Source organism: Trematomus bernacchii, unplaced genomic scaffold (genome assembly GCF_902827165.1).
Source record: "Trematomus bernacchii unplaced genomic scaffold, fTreBer1.1, whole genome shotgun sequence".
Taxonomy (NCBI): domain Eukaryota; kingdom Metazoa; phylum Chordata; class Actinopteri; order Perciformes; family Nototheniidae; genus Trematomus; species Trematomus bernacchii.
This window is the reverse complement of record NW_022987567.1, coordinates 8,936,586-8,952,542: the sequence shown is the minus strand read 5'-3', so window position 1 is coordinate 8,952,542 and position 15,957 is coordinate 8,936,586. Positions and strand designations below refer to the sequence as shown.

Below are 15,957 nucleotides of genomic sequence, written 5' to 3'. Positions count from 1 at the left end.
TCTAATGTATTTATATTGTAAATAACTAAATTAATATATCAAGGAAGATAACAAACATGTGTACAATACAAAAGGCAGTAAGCAAGGGCGTTTTAGTAAACGTTGGGCAACGTTAGATTTAAAATGTCGACACAGTTTGACGAACGTAATGGCTTTGTTATTAAATCTCGCGAGAGTTTGTCGATGAGACACATTTGTCTCGAACAAAGACCCGTTTTCTCCTGATTTATCCGTCTAAAAAATGCCATGTTGATGCCAAAGTGTATGGAAGATATGTGTCATGTGAAATATGATTCATTTTGTGAGTATTGTTGGAAACAGTCTGTTATAAACACGTGTTCACGTTCACTTCTCACAGGGCTTATTCTTCTTCTTTCTCGAGTTGTATGGCTGTTTGCATCCAGCTTAATGGCGCATTACCGCCACCTTTCTGTTGCCAAGTGAGGACCAGACAATACTCATAGTTCACATTCTAAAGCCCTCACAATAACATTAAATGGATACAAAAAATAGAGAAATAACACAAGTCCCATGAAAACCTCCCCGTACCTCTTTAACATATATAACAGTGCCCTTTCACATTATCATTTTAATCCGGCATTTTCTCAGAAAGAGGCGGAGCTTAAACTGAGCGGAACCCACGTGGTCCCGTCACCGGATATTGCCTCTCAGTGCGGCCTTAAAACTCCATGCGTCTGTTCCATGCGTCTCTCAGTCCTAAGCCGTCTCAACGACCAGTACCCGTGCCTCCTCCTGCAGCGCCTGCTCTTCAGATTCAATAGTCTCCTACTACTGAAAAGCCCAAAACGACTTAAACAACATGTCGGACGAAGGTAAACTCTTCATCGGTGGCCTCAGCTTCGACACCAACGAAGAATCTCTGGCTGCGGCCTTCTCCAAGTTTGGAACCATCGAGAAGGTGGACGTGATCAGAGACAGAGAGACCGGGAATTCCCGCGGTTTCGGCTTCGTGAAGTACGACAATGCCGAGGATGCCAAAGAAGCAATGGACGGCATGAACGGAACCACCCTTGATGGCCGGTCAATCCGCGTCGACGAGGCAGGACAAGGCGGCGGCCGTGGTGGTGGCCGTGGTGGTGGAGGAGGTGGATTCGGGCGCGGAGGTGGCGGGAGAGGTGGTGGAGGATATGGCGGCGGTGAGAGAAGCTATGGCGGCGGCGGCGGAGGAGGAGAAAGAAGCTATGGCGACCGATCAAGCTACGGATCCGAGGGTCGTTCCGGTGGCGGCGGAGGTGGCGGCGGCTACAGATCCGGCGGCGGAGGCGGCGGCGGATATTCCAGAGGTGGAGGAGGAGGCTACAGAGGCAACCGCGACGCTGGATACGAATAAAGCATTCTTTCCACTGGCTTAAAAACCGTGGTATAAATATAATTGTGTTGATATGGACTAAGTAAAAGTTGTGTTTTCCCAGCAAGCTCCATTCACGGTGACAAAGCACCATAATACTTTGACTTTGAGTTGATTTTGATAATAAACAGCCTCAGGCATTGTGAGTCACACATGAAATCGGTGAGTGTTTTTTTTATTGTGGTAAGGGTAACGATGTTAGCCGTTAGCTACGCGGATTGCAAATTACGGTCGCCTAGGACTCTCCAGATAAGACATGCATTATTTAAAAATACAGATTAAAAATGGTACAAGTTGAAGCGTTTGATTTAACAGTTTGCACGAGGCAGGTAATTGCTTTCAAGCAGAACACGGGGTAAAAGGTATAACAAATTTAGCGGGAGTGTGTGCGTGTTCGGTGTAATGACGTACAACGGCCTCGACAACTTCTGCAGTCCTATTCAGCCACGTGTTAACAACCATCGTTTTTCAGACACTTAAACTCACCAGTGAGGTCACTGCTGATGTATTTAATGTCGTAGAACAAAACGTGACTCTTAAATGTGTCAACCTTATACCTTATTTTTTAGCTTTTTTCCAAAATCTTATGGAGAAATTGCATTGCTTTTTTTGTCGAGGGAACCGGAAGTGGTAAAATGCTAACTCACTTCCGAGTTTTAGGGCGCGTCACTGCACCACTCTTATTATGCAAAGATTTAAAAAAATATATTAACACATGATATACAATGAAACAAATACTTAAGAAAATCTTTTTCTGTGAATTAGGAGCTTAAACAATTTTTTTTCTTTTTGATGGGGTAACAAAAAATCCATCAACCAAGAACTACAGCAATATGGCACCAAGTTAAAAATATAACTGGATGAATTGAGTAGTTCATATTCTAGTTGTGCCATTAAACCTTTGAAATTAAATGAATAAAAATGAACTGCTTATGCATCATTTTTATTCGAATACACCTATAATCTGTATTTCCCCCCCCTTGTTAAATGTGTATGTGTGCCCGTGATTTGAACAGTTTGAGTTCATATGATAAAATACGATGTTATGTTCATGTATATTCAAATTATTTTTATATAAGTGTTACTATGCAGTTCCTCATTTCAACACTAGATGGCGCCGTGACACAAATTCAATAGACCATGATAGTACCAAAGATAGTCTCCTCTGAGCTCAGTCTAATGTATTTATATTGTAAATAACTAAAATATTATATCAGGGAAGATAACAAACGTGTACAATACAAAAGGCAGTAAGCAAGGGCGTTTTTGTGAACGTTGGGCAACGTTAGATTTAAAATGTCGACACAGTTGGACGAACGTAATGGCTTTGTTGTCAAGTCTCGCGAGAGTTTGTCGATAAAGACACATTTGTCTCGAACAAAGACGGTCGGTGTACTTTTGTCAGTTTGATTTTTCGTTTTTGAAACAAAAGCCATTTTCCCGTTTATGTTGTCTGAATCTTAAAGGGGATAACGAGAAACCCTAATTAAAAAAAGGTCCGTGTACGTTTTGTTAGTTTGATTTTTCGTTTGAACCAAATACCAGCCTTTTTTCGTTTTAAATCACAAACAAAAAAACGGGAAACCAAAGCCGGTTTCCCGTTTTTGTTGTCTGAATAAAAAAACGGATAACGAGAAGAATACCTAATTTAAAAAAAACGGTCCGATTTTGGTTTTTGATAACCACTTCATTCAATTTTCCGTTTTGTATTGAAGAATGAAGAAAAGCAGTCCGGTGGACCGGAAGTTAAAGAACCTATTTCAAAATAAAAGACACGAGGATATAATGTCAATGCTGTAAAAGTTCAATCCTGGAACCCAGAAGTCTCACGAGGATAAGTTTATTTCTGCATTCACATGCAGATATGTGTTTATAGAGATTAACACAAGTATGCAAGCTCTGTGCATAACTTTATTTCGCTGACTTCCGGTTTGTACTGTGTCGGTAAATCCAGTGTCCAGCTTGTTGCTGTGTGACAAACATAGGTTGCAGTCGAATAGTCCAAAAATCAGCCCCTATCGTCTATTCCTTGACCTGTGTGAAACGTCACGGGGTTAAGGGATAGTGGATACGAGAATTCAAAAGGACTGGAGAAGAGACTGCGGTGCTTTAGAGAATCCGACTGCACTTTCACTATCCGACGTATTTATGATGCGCCAGCGGACGTCATAAATGTGCGTCTGCTGCTGTGGGGAAACTACAGTTTTCTATACAGCGGACTACAACAACATGGATGTTTAATAAGAACGAGGGACTACTGTAAACTCATCTAGAGACTCTGCACCGTGCTATGATGCTGTTGTTTTATGCTTTATGAACGTGAACAACAGAGAAACATATTCTTCATGACCAACGTTGGAATTGAAATGAAAAGGGAAAGTGAAATGTATGCTCGTCACCCTCTCCCTCCGGTCCACATTAATACAAATGATCCCAATACGTATGATTGTATGAAAAGATCTTAAAATCAATACAAATGCATTTATTATTAGTCCTTAACAGTGGCGTCGCCTGGCCTGGACTCATTAATATAATACATTAACCGTGCTTTACCTGAACCTCATCATGAGAGGACGGCAGATTTGTAATTTCCCGTGTTCAGTGAATGCACCAGAGCCAGAGGCAAGACACCAGACCAACCAGAGAGTTGAATGGAAATAAACATCTGTCTTATTGGCTGACAGCAGGTACCTATGCAGTTCTGCTGGGTGCCTGCACATGAGGGGGTGAAAGGGAACGAGTGTGCTGATAAATTAGCAAAAAGTGCACGACAAAAGGAAATAACATTACCAGTTCAACTTGGAGAAGGAGAAGGAAAAGCAGTAATTAAGAAAAAAGGGATGGAGATCTGGCAGAAAAGGTGGGAGAAAGACCAGAAAGGCAAAGACTATCACAAAGTACAAAATACAATTACAATTAATATTTATAAAGAAAGAAACAGAAGGGAGGAAATCATGATAGCTAGACTCAGACTGGATCACACAGCATTGAATGGTACGCTGTATGTCATGGGGAAACGTGACAGTGACAAGTGTGGGAGCTGTGGAGTTAAAGAACATGTGGAACATATCTTATTACATTGTGACATCTATAAAGCTGAAAGAGAAAAACTAAAGGATAAAGTCAGAGAGGGAGTGTGGTTGGTGTTCTGGGAACAGAAGGAGTAAGAGCTACCAGTAAGAGCACTGTTTACCTTTCTGAGGGAAACTGGGGTAGGGAAAATAATTTAACATTAGGTTAGAATAGAGACTCTAGAGAATTCGAACAGCTCTTATCATGGCTGCCACTGAGGTACTTCCGGGTCATTTCACTCCGTTAGGAAGGTTCCTGAGCAAAATGGACTATTCGACTGCAACCATAGACTGGTGACATTGACAACGTCATGTTTGTTGCATACCTGCAAGATTTACCTGTGACAAATGTCAGCGATGTGAACAGAACTGTCGCTCTACTTTCACCTGCACCCAGCAGCAAGCGGGAGAACGCTATCTCATACAGTCGACCCCTAAAACAGTTCACACAGTAAATGGAACAGTTGTTAAGCATTATTTTGTCCAACTTGTCTCTACATTATGAATTTGATGTTTGTCTAAACTGCTAAGAAGCTGACAGCTGAGTTAGAACAGAAAGACATGCAGGCCATAATCACTAGACGCTCAAAAGAGGAATGTGTGTGTAAGGCTTACATGAACTGAATTGAAACACTGTCCATTAGTTGATTAATAAACAAGACATTCAAGTCAAAGTTTTAGGCATTTTCATTTGTAGCACGCTGTAAATATGGACTATGAATGAACACATGCAATGTGGAAACACACAAATAGGTTTATTCTCAATACTCATAACAGTATCAGACACAATGACTTTACTGAGAGTGAAGATGACATGAACATAGTCACTGTATGGTACTGAAGACAAAATACAGTATATTGCATTTACCTCTTCCTCTAATTCTCTCTTCAAAATTGGCCTCCATTGTTGTGCACAACAAAGTGTTCAAGCTCAGGTTTCTAAGTGATCTAATTGGTTACATGGCTTTTAACATGTGCATTCTGGGTGCAGGGGTTTGATAATTGAGTGTGGTATTTCAGTGGCAGTGTTTAGCAAACAACACACAGGCTGTCGGTTTTGAATAACGTGTCAAATGTAAATAAGAGCGTGTAGTTATTTGGTCAACCCAGTGTCCAGCTTGTCGCTGTGTGACAACGTCATGTTTGTTGCGATACCTACAAGATTTACCTGTGACAAATGTCAGCGATGTGAACAGAAATGTCGACCTACTTTCACCTGCACCCAGCAGCAAGCGGGAGACATGTTTCATGTTGTACTTATGAAGTTACGTCTGCAATTAGGAGGGTGAGTAAGCTTTTATTTCTGTAACGTTAAACTTATTGTCTTTCTTCAACAAGTTTGACTACATTGAAAGACAGAGGAGGGACAGTATGTGCATTCTTAATGAACATACTTTGTATTTGTTTGCCCACTGCAATAACTCAGTACAATAAATCACCTCTGGCTGGAAGAGAACTCTCTGCTTCATAGTTTCTCTTGTAATAAAACCACGTTGTACATTTTACTCATACATAATCTGTTAAATATTTAATACTCCATATTCCATATTCCATGTCATATATTTTTGAACATATATATTTGTATATATAATATCTACATGTATATTTTCTATTTCAACATGTATATTTTCTATTTTATTTTATTTTATTTCTATTCTTGTTTATTTGTAGTTTTGTTTTATTGTAAAATGCCTTGTCTTTTATGCTGCTGCAACAAAAACTATTTCCCAAATTGGGATCAATAAAGTACCATCTTATCTTATCTTATCTTAAGACAGGCCAATTGTCAGGGACCAAGCAGTAGGCAACAGGACACAGGAGTGTTTTAAATAAACTGGGTTTTTTATTTACCCAAAAGTCCAAAGAAAACATCATAAATCAATCATTTCTAATATCTAGGCCTATAAAAGAGGTCAACAGAAAATACCTTCAAGGAACCTATATAGTGGCTTGGCCTAACCAAGTTGAAACCAAGGGATAATTAATAGTAACAGAATACACAAAGGACACTGACAAAACCCAAATCCCCCCTTTGACATGGAAGCAGGTGGTTTGTCCCAATCTGTCCCAATTGGCTCAGCGCTCGGCCACGCCCTAGAGCCACTAGTGATGGGAATTATGGCTCTTTGAAGGGAGCCGGATCTTATGGCTCCGTTCCTTTCAAAAGAGCCGTTCAAAAGAGCCGTTTTTTAAAAGGGGGCGGGGTTACTAGGTTTATCTGCGAAATAATCACCAGGATAATGATTGACTGTATTGTCAGACCTAATGTCAATAATCGGCATTGTAAACATGACACAAGGTGGCGCCATATCCATGTCATCATGTCAGTGAATGTACTTTGAATTTACCCTCTGTATGTGTTAAGTAAATAAAGTTGCCTTGCCTTGAATGAAATTCATGCAACTCTTAATATTAGATAGTGTGTTTTTAAGTGGCGATGGAGATTATTTGTTGACCCTGCTTTAAAGGATATTTTGCCTTTACAAATGGTACGCTTTATCACTGCCTGGGTTTTGGTTGAAGTGCATCCAAATGCTGCTGCGTTTTCGCGTTTGGCTCATTTTCCATCCGAAAAACACATCATCTACCTGTCCTGTACCACTTGTTATGACTTCTCTCTCTCGCGTATTCCGTTAAGATCAACCCCACCTAACTCCTCGTGCTGAAACCTACCAATCAGAGTAGGGGCGGGTCTTCACAGAATACGTTTGGGGAACAAAATCAAGCTTTTTAAGGCGAGTGGATTTTGGCAGGCAGTGAGTGCGGACCAACGATTGAACGATAACAAGAACGGCTCTCACCAAGTAGGACTCGGTTCCCCTCGTTCGTACCAAAGAGCCGTTCAAAAGAATCGGCTCGTTCGCGACCGACACATCACTAATGCTGTGTTCACACCGGACGCGATGCGACGTTTGGGGGCGGCGCGATTACATGTAAAGTCAATGCAGAGACGTGGACAGACGCGAATTCGCTCCGACGGCGCGCATGAAGCGGTGGACGCAGCGCGAATCACACGATTGAGGCGATTGAACGGTGCCGCGTTAAACGCGAGAGTTCAATTTTTTCAACTCGAGCGTCAAATTCACGTGACGCGTTCTCGCGGAAGCCAATCAGCGGTGAGGTTCTCAGCCGCCGTCACTGACGTTCAACCACACAACATTAGCCGTTAGCTGTTAGCAGTTAGCACACAGAGCTCACAGCTCCTCATATCCGTTCAGAAACTGGACAAAAGTTAAACAAGTACAAACCACAGACTGTCTGTGTCATGGTGAATACAGTCGCTGCTTATTTATGTCTGTAGGCCGTTGTTATGAGTGTGGAATGAGCATATACAACGTTAGCTTAGCCTGGTTCACCCGATCTTCATTCAGAAAACAAGCATTTTAAAAGGTGTTTTGCCTGCCGTCTTGTCTGCAGACTTGTCAAAGCATTAATTCATGGTTGTTACTAACCGGTATCAGTATGTTGTTACTTCGGCATCATTTAGAAACGTGTATTACAATTAAATCACGGTAAAATATGTTCATTTGTTGTAGTTGTAGCTCCCGAGCCAGCGCGTCTTGTTTGAATGATGCGAGTAAACACAGCTGGCAGCCGCGGTGAACCTCCAGCGTTTAGAGCGATGCGATAGGAGCGATTAGAGCGAAGCGAATAGTCGCATCGCGTCCGGTGTGAACGCAGCATAAGAGCCACTATTTCAAGCATACTACGTCATCGAGTGCCGCCGAAGTACTGTTCCAATCTCCAGCATACTTGGAAATCTACCGAGCCCGGCATACTCCGTTTGGAGAAATATCGAGGCTGCACATGAGTAGACTCCGCGGTCTTAAAATCCCCACAATGCTTTGCGCACGGACCAATTTCCCCAAATCTGTGACGGAAAATGTAAGGCGGGGCCTCTCATATGACGCACACCTGCACACTTGCTAGCCTGTTCCACTCTTTGTTTTCCGAATGCCAGGAAGTATTCTTGCCTCGCTTCTGAAGCAAGATGCTCGGCAGACATGTGCTACCAAGCAAGCGTACTCTACATTGAGAAACACCCTGGGTGTCGTTTTTCTCATACTGATATTCTGAACAAACTGTGCTGTTGTATTTGCTGTAAAGTGTCTTTACTGTAGAGTATTTTTATTATATGTACAGCACTTTGGCTCGACCAAAAATCGTTTAAAAATGTGCTGTATAAATAAAACTTGACTTGACTTGGTAACTCAAGAGACAAAGAAAGTAATTAATACAAACAAACACAGGTGAGTTCAGGATGAAGTGTTGTTACTGTCTTATGGCGTATTTCCACTGCAGGGCCTCGCACCACGGCTTAGTCTTGGTAGGCCTGGCTCACTTTATGCTGCGTTTCCATTACAGTTTAGTAGCTGGGGCAGTAACTATAGTAACGCAGTGTAGGCGGAGCCGTGACATCATCTTCAATGCGAAACACAAAACCAACATCAGCCGTTAGCTGTTAGCACTCAGAGCTCACAGCTCCTCATATCTGTTCAGAAACTAGACACAAGTTAAACAAGTACAAACCACAGACTGTCTGTGTCATGGCGAATAGAGAACCCAAGTGACTCGTCCTAAAACCCGGAAGTAAACTTCTCTTATCATTTTCAAATCATAAATCTATCGATCATAAATCTATCGATTAGATTTATGATTTGAAAATTATAAAAGTAGGGTAGACATGTGGAGATTATCCGGCTGAACAAAACGTGATCCGTCTCTTAAATGTGTCTCAACCACAGACCTTATTTCAAGCTATTTTCCAAAATCCTATGGAGAAATTGCATTGGTTTTTGTTGACGGAACCGGAAGGAGTTTACTTCCGGGTTTTAGGACGCGTTACTGCGGTTCTCTATACAGTCGCTGCTTTATTTATGTCTGTAGGCTGTTGTTGTGAGTGTGGACGGTCGGAGCACATACAACGTTAGCTTAGCCGATCTCCATTCAGAAAACACGCATTTTAAAAGGTTTTTCGCCTGCCGTCTGTCTGCAGACTAGTCAAAGCATTAATTCATGGTTTTTACTAACCGGTATCAGTATGTTGTTACTTCGGCATCATTTAGAAACGTGTATTACAATTAAATCACGGTAAAATGTGTTCATTTTTTTTGTAGTTGAAGCCCCCTTGCCAGCAATTCTCTCTCTAGTTTCGCATACTCAGCCCGGTTGTTGGCCCGGAAAGAACCTGGATTTTGGAGAGCCAGAAAAACTGTGAAAAAGTACCCGTTAGCCGGAACTACCCCTAGTGGAAACGCAACCAAAAACGGGTCGGGTTTGGCACGGCACACTTTAACCGTGCTACGCTCTGCAATGGAAATGCGCCATTAGTTACCGTCTGGTTAAACATGTTCCTGGGGATTCGGCTCATTTTAGACATGTTAGACACAGCCAATAGTAAAACATACACTTTAACTGGTCTGTGTGTGCTGCACAGAGGTCACAGTTGTGTTCTGTTCCTGTTCTGTTGTTAGAGTTATTTTTCATCGTTCATAGTATAAAAGTAAATCAATTCATATCAGTCTAATTGTAGACGTAACTTCATAAGTACAACTTGAAACATGTCTCCCGCTTGCTGCTGGGTGCAGGTGAAAGTAGGTCGACATTTCTGTTCACATCGCTGACATTTGTCACAGGTAAATCTATAGGTATCGCAACAAACATAACGTTGTCACACAGCGACAAGCTGGACACTGGATTGACCAAATAACTACACGCTCTTATTTACATTAGACACGTTATTCAAAACCGACAGCCTGTTTGTTGTTTGCTAAACACTGCCACTGAAATACCACACTCAATTATCAAGCTCCTGCACCCAGAATGCACATGTTAAAAGCCATGTAACCAATTAGATCACTTAGAAACCTGAGCTTGAACACTTTGTTGTGCACAACAATGGAGGCCAATTTTGGAGAGAGAGTTGGAGGAAGAGGTAAATGCAATATACTGTATTTTGTCTTCAGTACCATACAGTAACTATGTTCATGTCATCTTCACTCTCAGTAAAGTCATTGTGTCTGATACTGTTATGAGTATTGAGAATAAATCTATTTGTGTGTTTCCACATTGCATGTGTTCATTCATAGTCCATATTTACAGCGTGCTACAAATGAAAATGCCTAAAACTTTGACTTGAATGTCTTGTTTATTAATCAACTAATGGACAGTGTTTCAATTCAGTTCATGTAAGCCTTACACACACATTCCTCTTTTGCGCGTCAAGCAGTGATTATGGCCTGCATGTCTTTCTGTTCTAACTCAGCTGTCAGCTTCTTAGCAGTTTAGACAAACATCAAATTCATAATGTAGAGACAAGTTGGACAAAAATAATGCTTAACAACTGTTCCATTTACTGTGTGAACTGTTTTAGGGGTCGACTGTATGAGATAGCGTTCTCGCGCTTGCTGCTGGGTGCAGGTGAAAGTAGGGCGACAGTTCTGTTCACATCGCTGACATTTGTCACAGGTAAATCTTGCAGGTATGCAACAAACATGACGTTGTTGTCACCAGCCTATGGTTGTCACACAGCGACAAGCTGGACACTGGATTTACAGACACAGTACAAACCGAAAGTCGTACAAACCGGAAGTCAGCGAAATAAAGTTATGCACAGAGCTTGCATACGTATATTAATCTCACATATAATATGCCGATAAACGCATATCGGTATGTGAATGCAGAAATAAACCTAATAAATCTTTGTCAGACTTCTGGGTTCTAGGATTTCATTTTTACAGGATTGCCATTATATCCTCGTGTCTTTTATTTTGAAAGATGTTCTTTAACTTTTGGTCCAACGGACTGCTTTTCTTCATTCTTCAATACAAAACGGAAAATTGAAAGAAGTTGTTATCAAAACCAAAATCGGACAGTTTTTTTACTTAGGTCTTCTTGTTATCCGTTTTTTGATCCAGACAACAAAAACGGGAAAATGGCTTTGGTTTCCCGTTTTTTCGTTTTAAATCAAAAACGAAAAAAGGCTGGTATTTTTGTTTTTTGGTTCAAACGAAAAATCAAACTGATAAAAAGTACACGGACCAAAGACCCATTTCCCCCTGATTTATCCGTCTAAAAAATGCCATGTTAATGCCACAGTGTATGGAAGATATGTGTCATGTGAAATATGATTCATTTTGTGAGTATTGTTGGAAACAGTCTGTTATAAACACGTGTTCACGTTCACTTCTCACAGGGCTTCTTCTTCTTTCTCGAGTTGTATGGCTGTTTGCATCCAGCTTAATGGCGCATTACCGCCACCTTTCTGTTGCCAAGTGGGGACCAGACAATACTCATAGTTCACATTATAAAGCCCTCACAATAACATTAAATGGATAAAAAACAGAGAAATAACACCTTAAGTCCTATGAAAACCTCCCCGTACCTCTTTAACATACATAACAGTCACATTATAATTCAAATCCCGCTTTTTCACAGAAAGGGGCGGGGCTTAAACTGGGCGGAACCCACGTGGTACCGGCGTCACCGGATATTGCCTCTCACTGCGGCCTTAAAGATCCATGCGTCTGTTCCATGCGGTCATTTCTACGCCGTCTCTACGACCAGCACCCGTGCCTTCCGCTGCTCTTCAGATTCAATAGTCTCCTACTACTGAAAAGCTCAAAACGACTTAAACAACATGTCGGACGAAGGTAAACTCTTCATCGGTGGCCTCAGCTTCGACACCAACGAGGAATCTCTGGCTGCGGCCTTCTCCAAGTATGGAACCATCGAGAAGGTGGACGTGATCAGAGACAAAGAGACCGGGAATTCCCGCGGTTTTGGCTTCGTGAAGTACGACAACGCCGAGGATGCCAAAGAAGCAATGGACGGCATGAACGGAACCTCCCTCGATGGCCGGTCAATCCGCGTCGACGAGGCAGGGAAAGGCGGTGGTGGCGGAGGATCAAGAGGCGGCGGCGGCGGCGGATTCGGGCGCGGGAGAGGCGGAGGTGGCGGGAGAGGTGGTGGTGGTGGATATGGCGGCGGCGGCGAGAGAAGCTATGGTGGCGGCGGAGGAGGAGAACGAAGCTATGGCGACAGATCAAGCTACGGATCCGAGGGTCGTTCCGGCGGAGGTGGCGGCGGCTACAGATCCGGCGGCGGCGGAGGAGGCGGCGGATACTCAGGAGGTGGAGGAGGAGGTTACAGAGGCAACCGCGATGGATACGAATAAAGCATCATTCCCACTGGCTTAAAAACAGTTGTATAAATATAAATGTGTTGATCTGAACTGAGTAAAAGTTGTGTTTTCCCAGCAAGCTCCATTCACGGTGACAGGGCACCATCATTCTTTGACTTTGACTTGATTTTGATAATAAACAGCCTCAGGCCTTGTGAATCACATGAAATCGGTGAGTGTTTTTTTATTGTTATCCGGGTAACGATATTGTCATTGCAAGCAGATGAAATAATTAGATTTTACATTGTATTTTTTTTTTAAAAACCCAGACCATGTAACTAGCTGCTGTATTTTGCCTGGGATATTTGTTGCAGAGTAAAATTGTCAATTTACAGTATCATTCCCAGTCAAGCCCCAGTGTTGAATAAGTCCACACTGGTTTACAGTTAATAGTGGGTTTTCTTTTGGGGAGAGTTTTAACTCGGAATTGAATGATATGTAAAACCCCCTCAGACAAATGTGTAACTTCTGAGATTTGACTATAAAAACCTTTTATTGATTGAGTAATACCGTAGGTCTGCATTATGACGTTTTTTTTTAAAACTTTTGCATGATATTCTGAATGACAACACGTGGAGAGGCAGAGGTGGTGAGGTAAATGTGTATCAGGGTTAATTAACGTAATATGTGGCATTCATACAGTGGGTGTAGCCCATATGGAGCAGTAAAGACTTATAAATCCAACTGACTAGTCATGAGCAAACCTCATAGAAAAATGAGTTTAAGGAACATGCTTTCAGTAAATTTCATTACAACCTTTTCAATTATTTAGTGCACAATTTGTAGTGTCATGGCGGTGCTAGTACCCAAATCCACAGAGTTGCTAAAACAATGAGAGGTTTATCATAAGAACACTAAAGTTCTTGCATGTGGTGCACAACCTTTTACTTACTTTCCAACAAAGGGGTCGTATGCCTCCTTCAAACGGGATTCCTGGGTTGAATAGAGAAAAGGATGGTCAAATACTGAGAACCAGTTTAATATCTGATGTATGCTGAGTACTATGTCAACGTACGATACATTAACAGAAATTTATTTATTTATGGGGGCAGCATTCTGTACGTTCATTGTCAGCCAGAACACATGCTGTTAGTTTGAGTGAGTTATAGACACTATAGGATGGGAAGGTTTAACCCTTGTGCCCTCCTCGAATTTTCATCCTTTCGACACCTTCACACGCCCCAAAAAACTGCTATTAAATCATCATACATCAATATTTCTTTCTACTTTTTTTCATGAATAACCTTAAACAACTTCTAACGTGCTCAAAACTACCAAACATTCAATCATTTTCTGGATTGTAACCCTTTAAATAATTATTTGCGTTATTTATTACAAAACCTCAATTATTTTCCATATAATAATTAGTAGGGGGGTGGGTCTTTGGTGGTTATTAGAGTCTTGGATATGTCAATGATTAACAACAAAGTTGATTTGACTGCATTATTATTTTATACGTAGTGTCAGACACTACCTCTGGACACCTTCGTGGCCAAAAATGCCTCATTGACTTCCTTTCAAACCACATTTTTTGATCTCACTGCCATTGCAGTATAAAACCATGCATTTTGTATATTTGATATTTCTACTCTATTCCACCAGATTCAACAATTTCCCATCATTCATTTCCAGCAGCAGGTCCTGCAGCATGTGACCTGGTGCTCTCTCAGGATGTAGAACAACAATTTTGTAGGCCTGTGCACAACCAGCACACGCCTCTCCTCCCTCTCCGTGTGTGTGCAGGGACGTGCACAGACATTTTGGGGGGCGGGAGCTCAAGTGAGAAAAAGGGCACTTCCCATAATCATTTCTAAAAAAATGTTTTAAAACAAAAAGTTAAATATAGTTGCACATCTCTGACTTACTGACCAATTTATTTTTAATACCCTCACACTCACGCAATTGTTTAATACAGAATTCTACAAAATAATCAGCTAACACAGAGACAATGGTCTTCTTTAGTATTCACTACGCACAAGAGCAGACAACAAACTAGTACAATTAATACTTATTAAATGAGCAGCCAACAATCAAAATTATGAAGTTACTGTTTAAGGACATTACAGGCACAAAGATCGTTTTTTTTTGGTCTATTTTGCTTCTATGTTTTCTTTCACTCTAATGGAAATAAAACTTCCAACAAACACAAATAAATGGTGTTCGTTTTACTACCATGTCTGAATTAATCTACAGATTTAAAGCTAATCTGCATTTAAACATAACATTTCAGGGGAAAATACTGACTTAACGTAAGTAACTATCTGGGGAAGTTGTGAGGTGATATGGTTTTTGGTTTGTTTTTAGTTTTATCCTTTTCACCTGCAATGCCTTGGTAACTGCATGCAAATTAGCGCATTTTAATTAGGCCTAGTTAACGCCTACTTTGCATATCAATGTGGCGATTGTGATGACGTTATTAGATACACATTTTATTGTATTCACCTTTAGTGTCTTCCCTTAAGTACAGTACATTAGCCTGTATGCCCATGATAAATTGTCTTAGCTAAACCTTGAGCTAACTTATCCATTAGCTAGTAGCCTACCTTAGTTAACTATATTTGTTTTTGTCTTTTGGCGAATTAGCTGTAAACTCGAGGCACTGGCAGCTTAGTAATTGTGTAGTAATTGTGTAGTAATTGTGCCCCCCGCAGCAGCTGCTGCGGGGGGCTTTCTTCTCACAATCTGTGAGGACACCCTGTTTTCCCCAGCTCCTGGGAGAACAACCTCCGTTCTTCTCTGTCCCCTCACTGTGGGCCGGACCCTCAGTGTCCTCTCCACTTTCAGAGGAACGCAAAGAAATGCTGGACTCCAGAGAGCATTGAGTGTCAGACCCCCCCTCGATCCGTGTGTCTGCTTCAGATGACTCCTGCAGCTCGCCGGCAGATGAAGGCTGCAAGATTATTTCTGAAGTCTCTTCTGCACTGAAATGCTTCTTCATTTTAGTTCCTTCTCTTTGCTCCAGGTCTTTTTCCTTCTCTGCTCACTAATGAAATAAGCCCTTGGTCAAACTGCATGTTTATCTTTGGCAGCCAGGTGCATAAACACACTAACAGTTGTTTTTAGTTTTTGAGTACCTCTTCAAAGACACATCAAACACATGATGGCCTTTTTTTACCCTTGAAATGATCCGTGCATGCTTACAGATTCTCACAGACACACACACACGCACACACACACACACACACACAAACACACACACACAGAGAGGGAGGAGAGGTGTGTGCTGGTTGTGCACAGGCCTACAAAAATAGTTGTTCTACCACCTGAGAGCACCAGGTGACATGCTGCAGGACCTGCCTGTCTACTGCTGGAAATGACACACACACACACACACC

The 15,957-nt window shown here is 41.6% G+C and overlaps 2 protein-coding genes across 2 annotated transcripts; both read left to right on the top strand.

The window, feature by feature from the left end:
* The first annotated feature begins 712 nt into the window (after nucleotides 1–712).
* LOC117478788 (glycine-rich RNA-binding protein 8-like) lies at nucleotides 713–1,528 on the top strand. The gene has a single exon (XM_034125692.1). The coding sequence runs from the start codon at nucleotides 821–823 to the stop codon at nucleotides 1,349–1,351; it is 531 nt and encodes a 176-aa protein (XP_033981583.1). The 5' UTR covers nucleotides 713–820; the 3' UTR covers nucleotides 1,352–1,528.
* LOC117478787 (glycine-rich RNA-binding protein-like) lies at nucleotides 725–12,791 on the top strand. The gene is made up of 2 exons (XM_034125691.1): nucleotides 725–822; nucleotides 12,082–12,791. Coding segments are annotated over exons 1-2 (537 nt in total). The 5' UTR covers nucleotides 725–820; the 3' UTR covers nucleotides 12,617–12,791.
* The last annotated feature ends 3,166 nt before the right edge of the window (nucleotides 12,792–15,957 follow it).

Coding starts and splice junctions, on each gene's coding strand:
- LOC117478788 (XM_034125692.1), top strand. CDS start 821: ATGTCGGACGAAGGTAAACTCTTCATCGGTGGCCTCAGCTTCGACACC.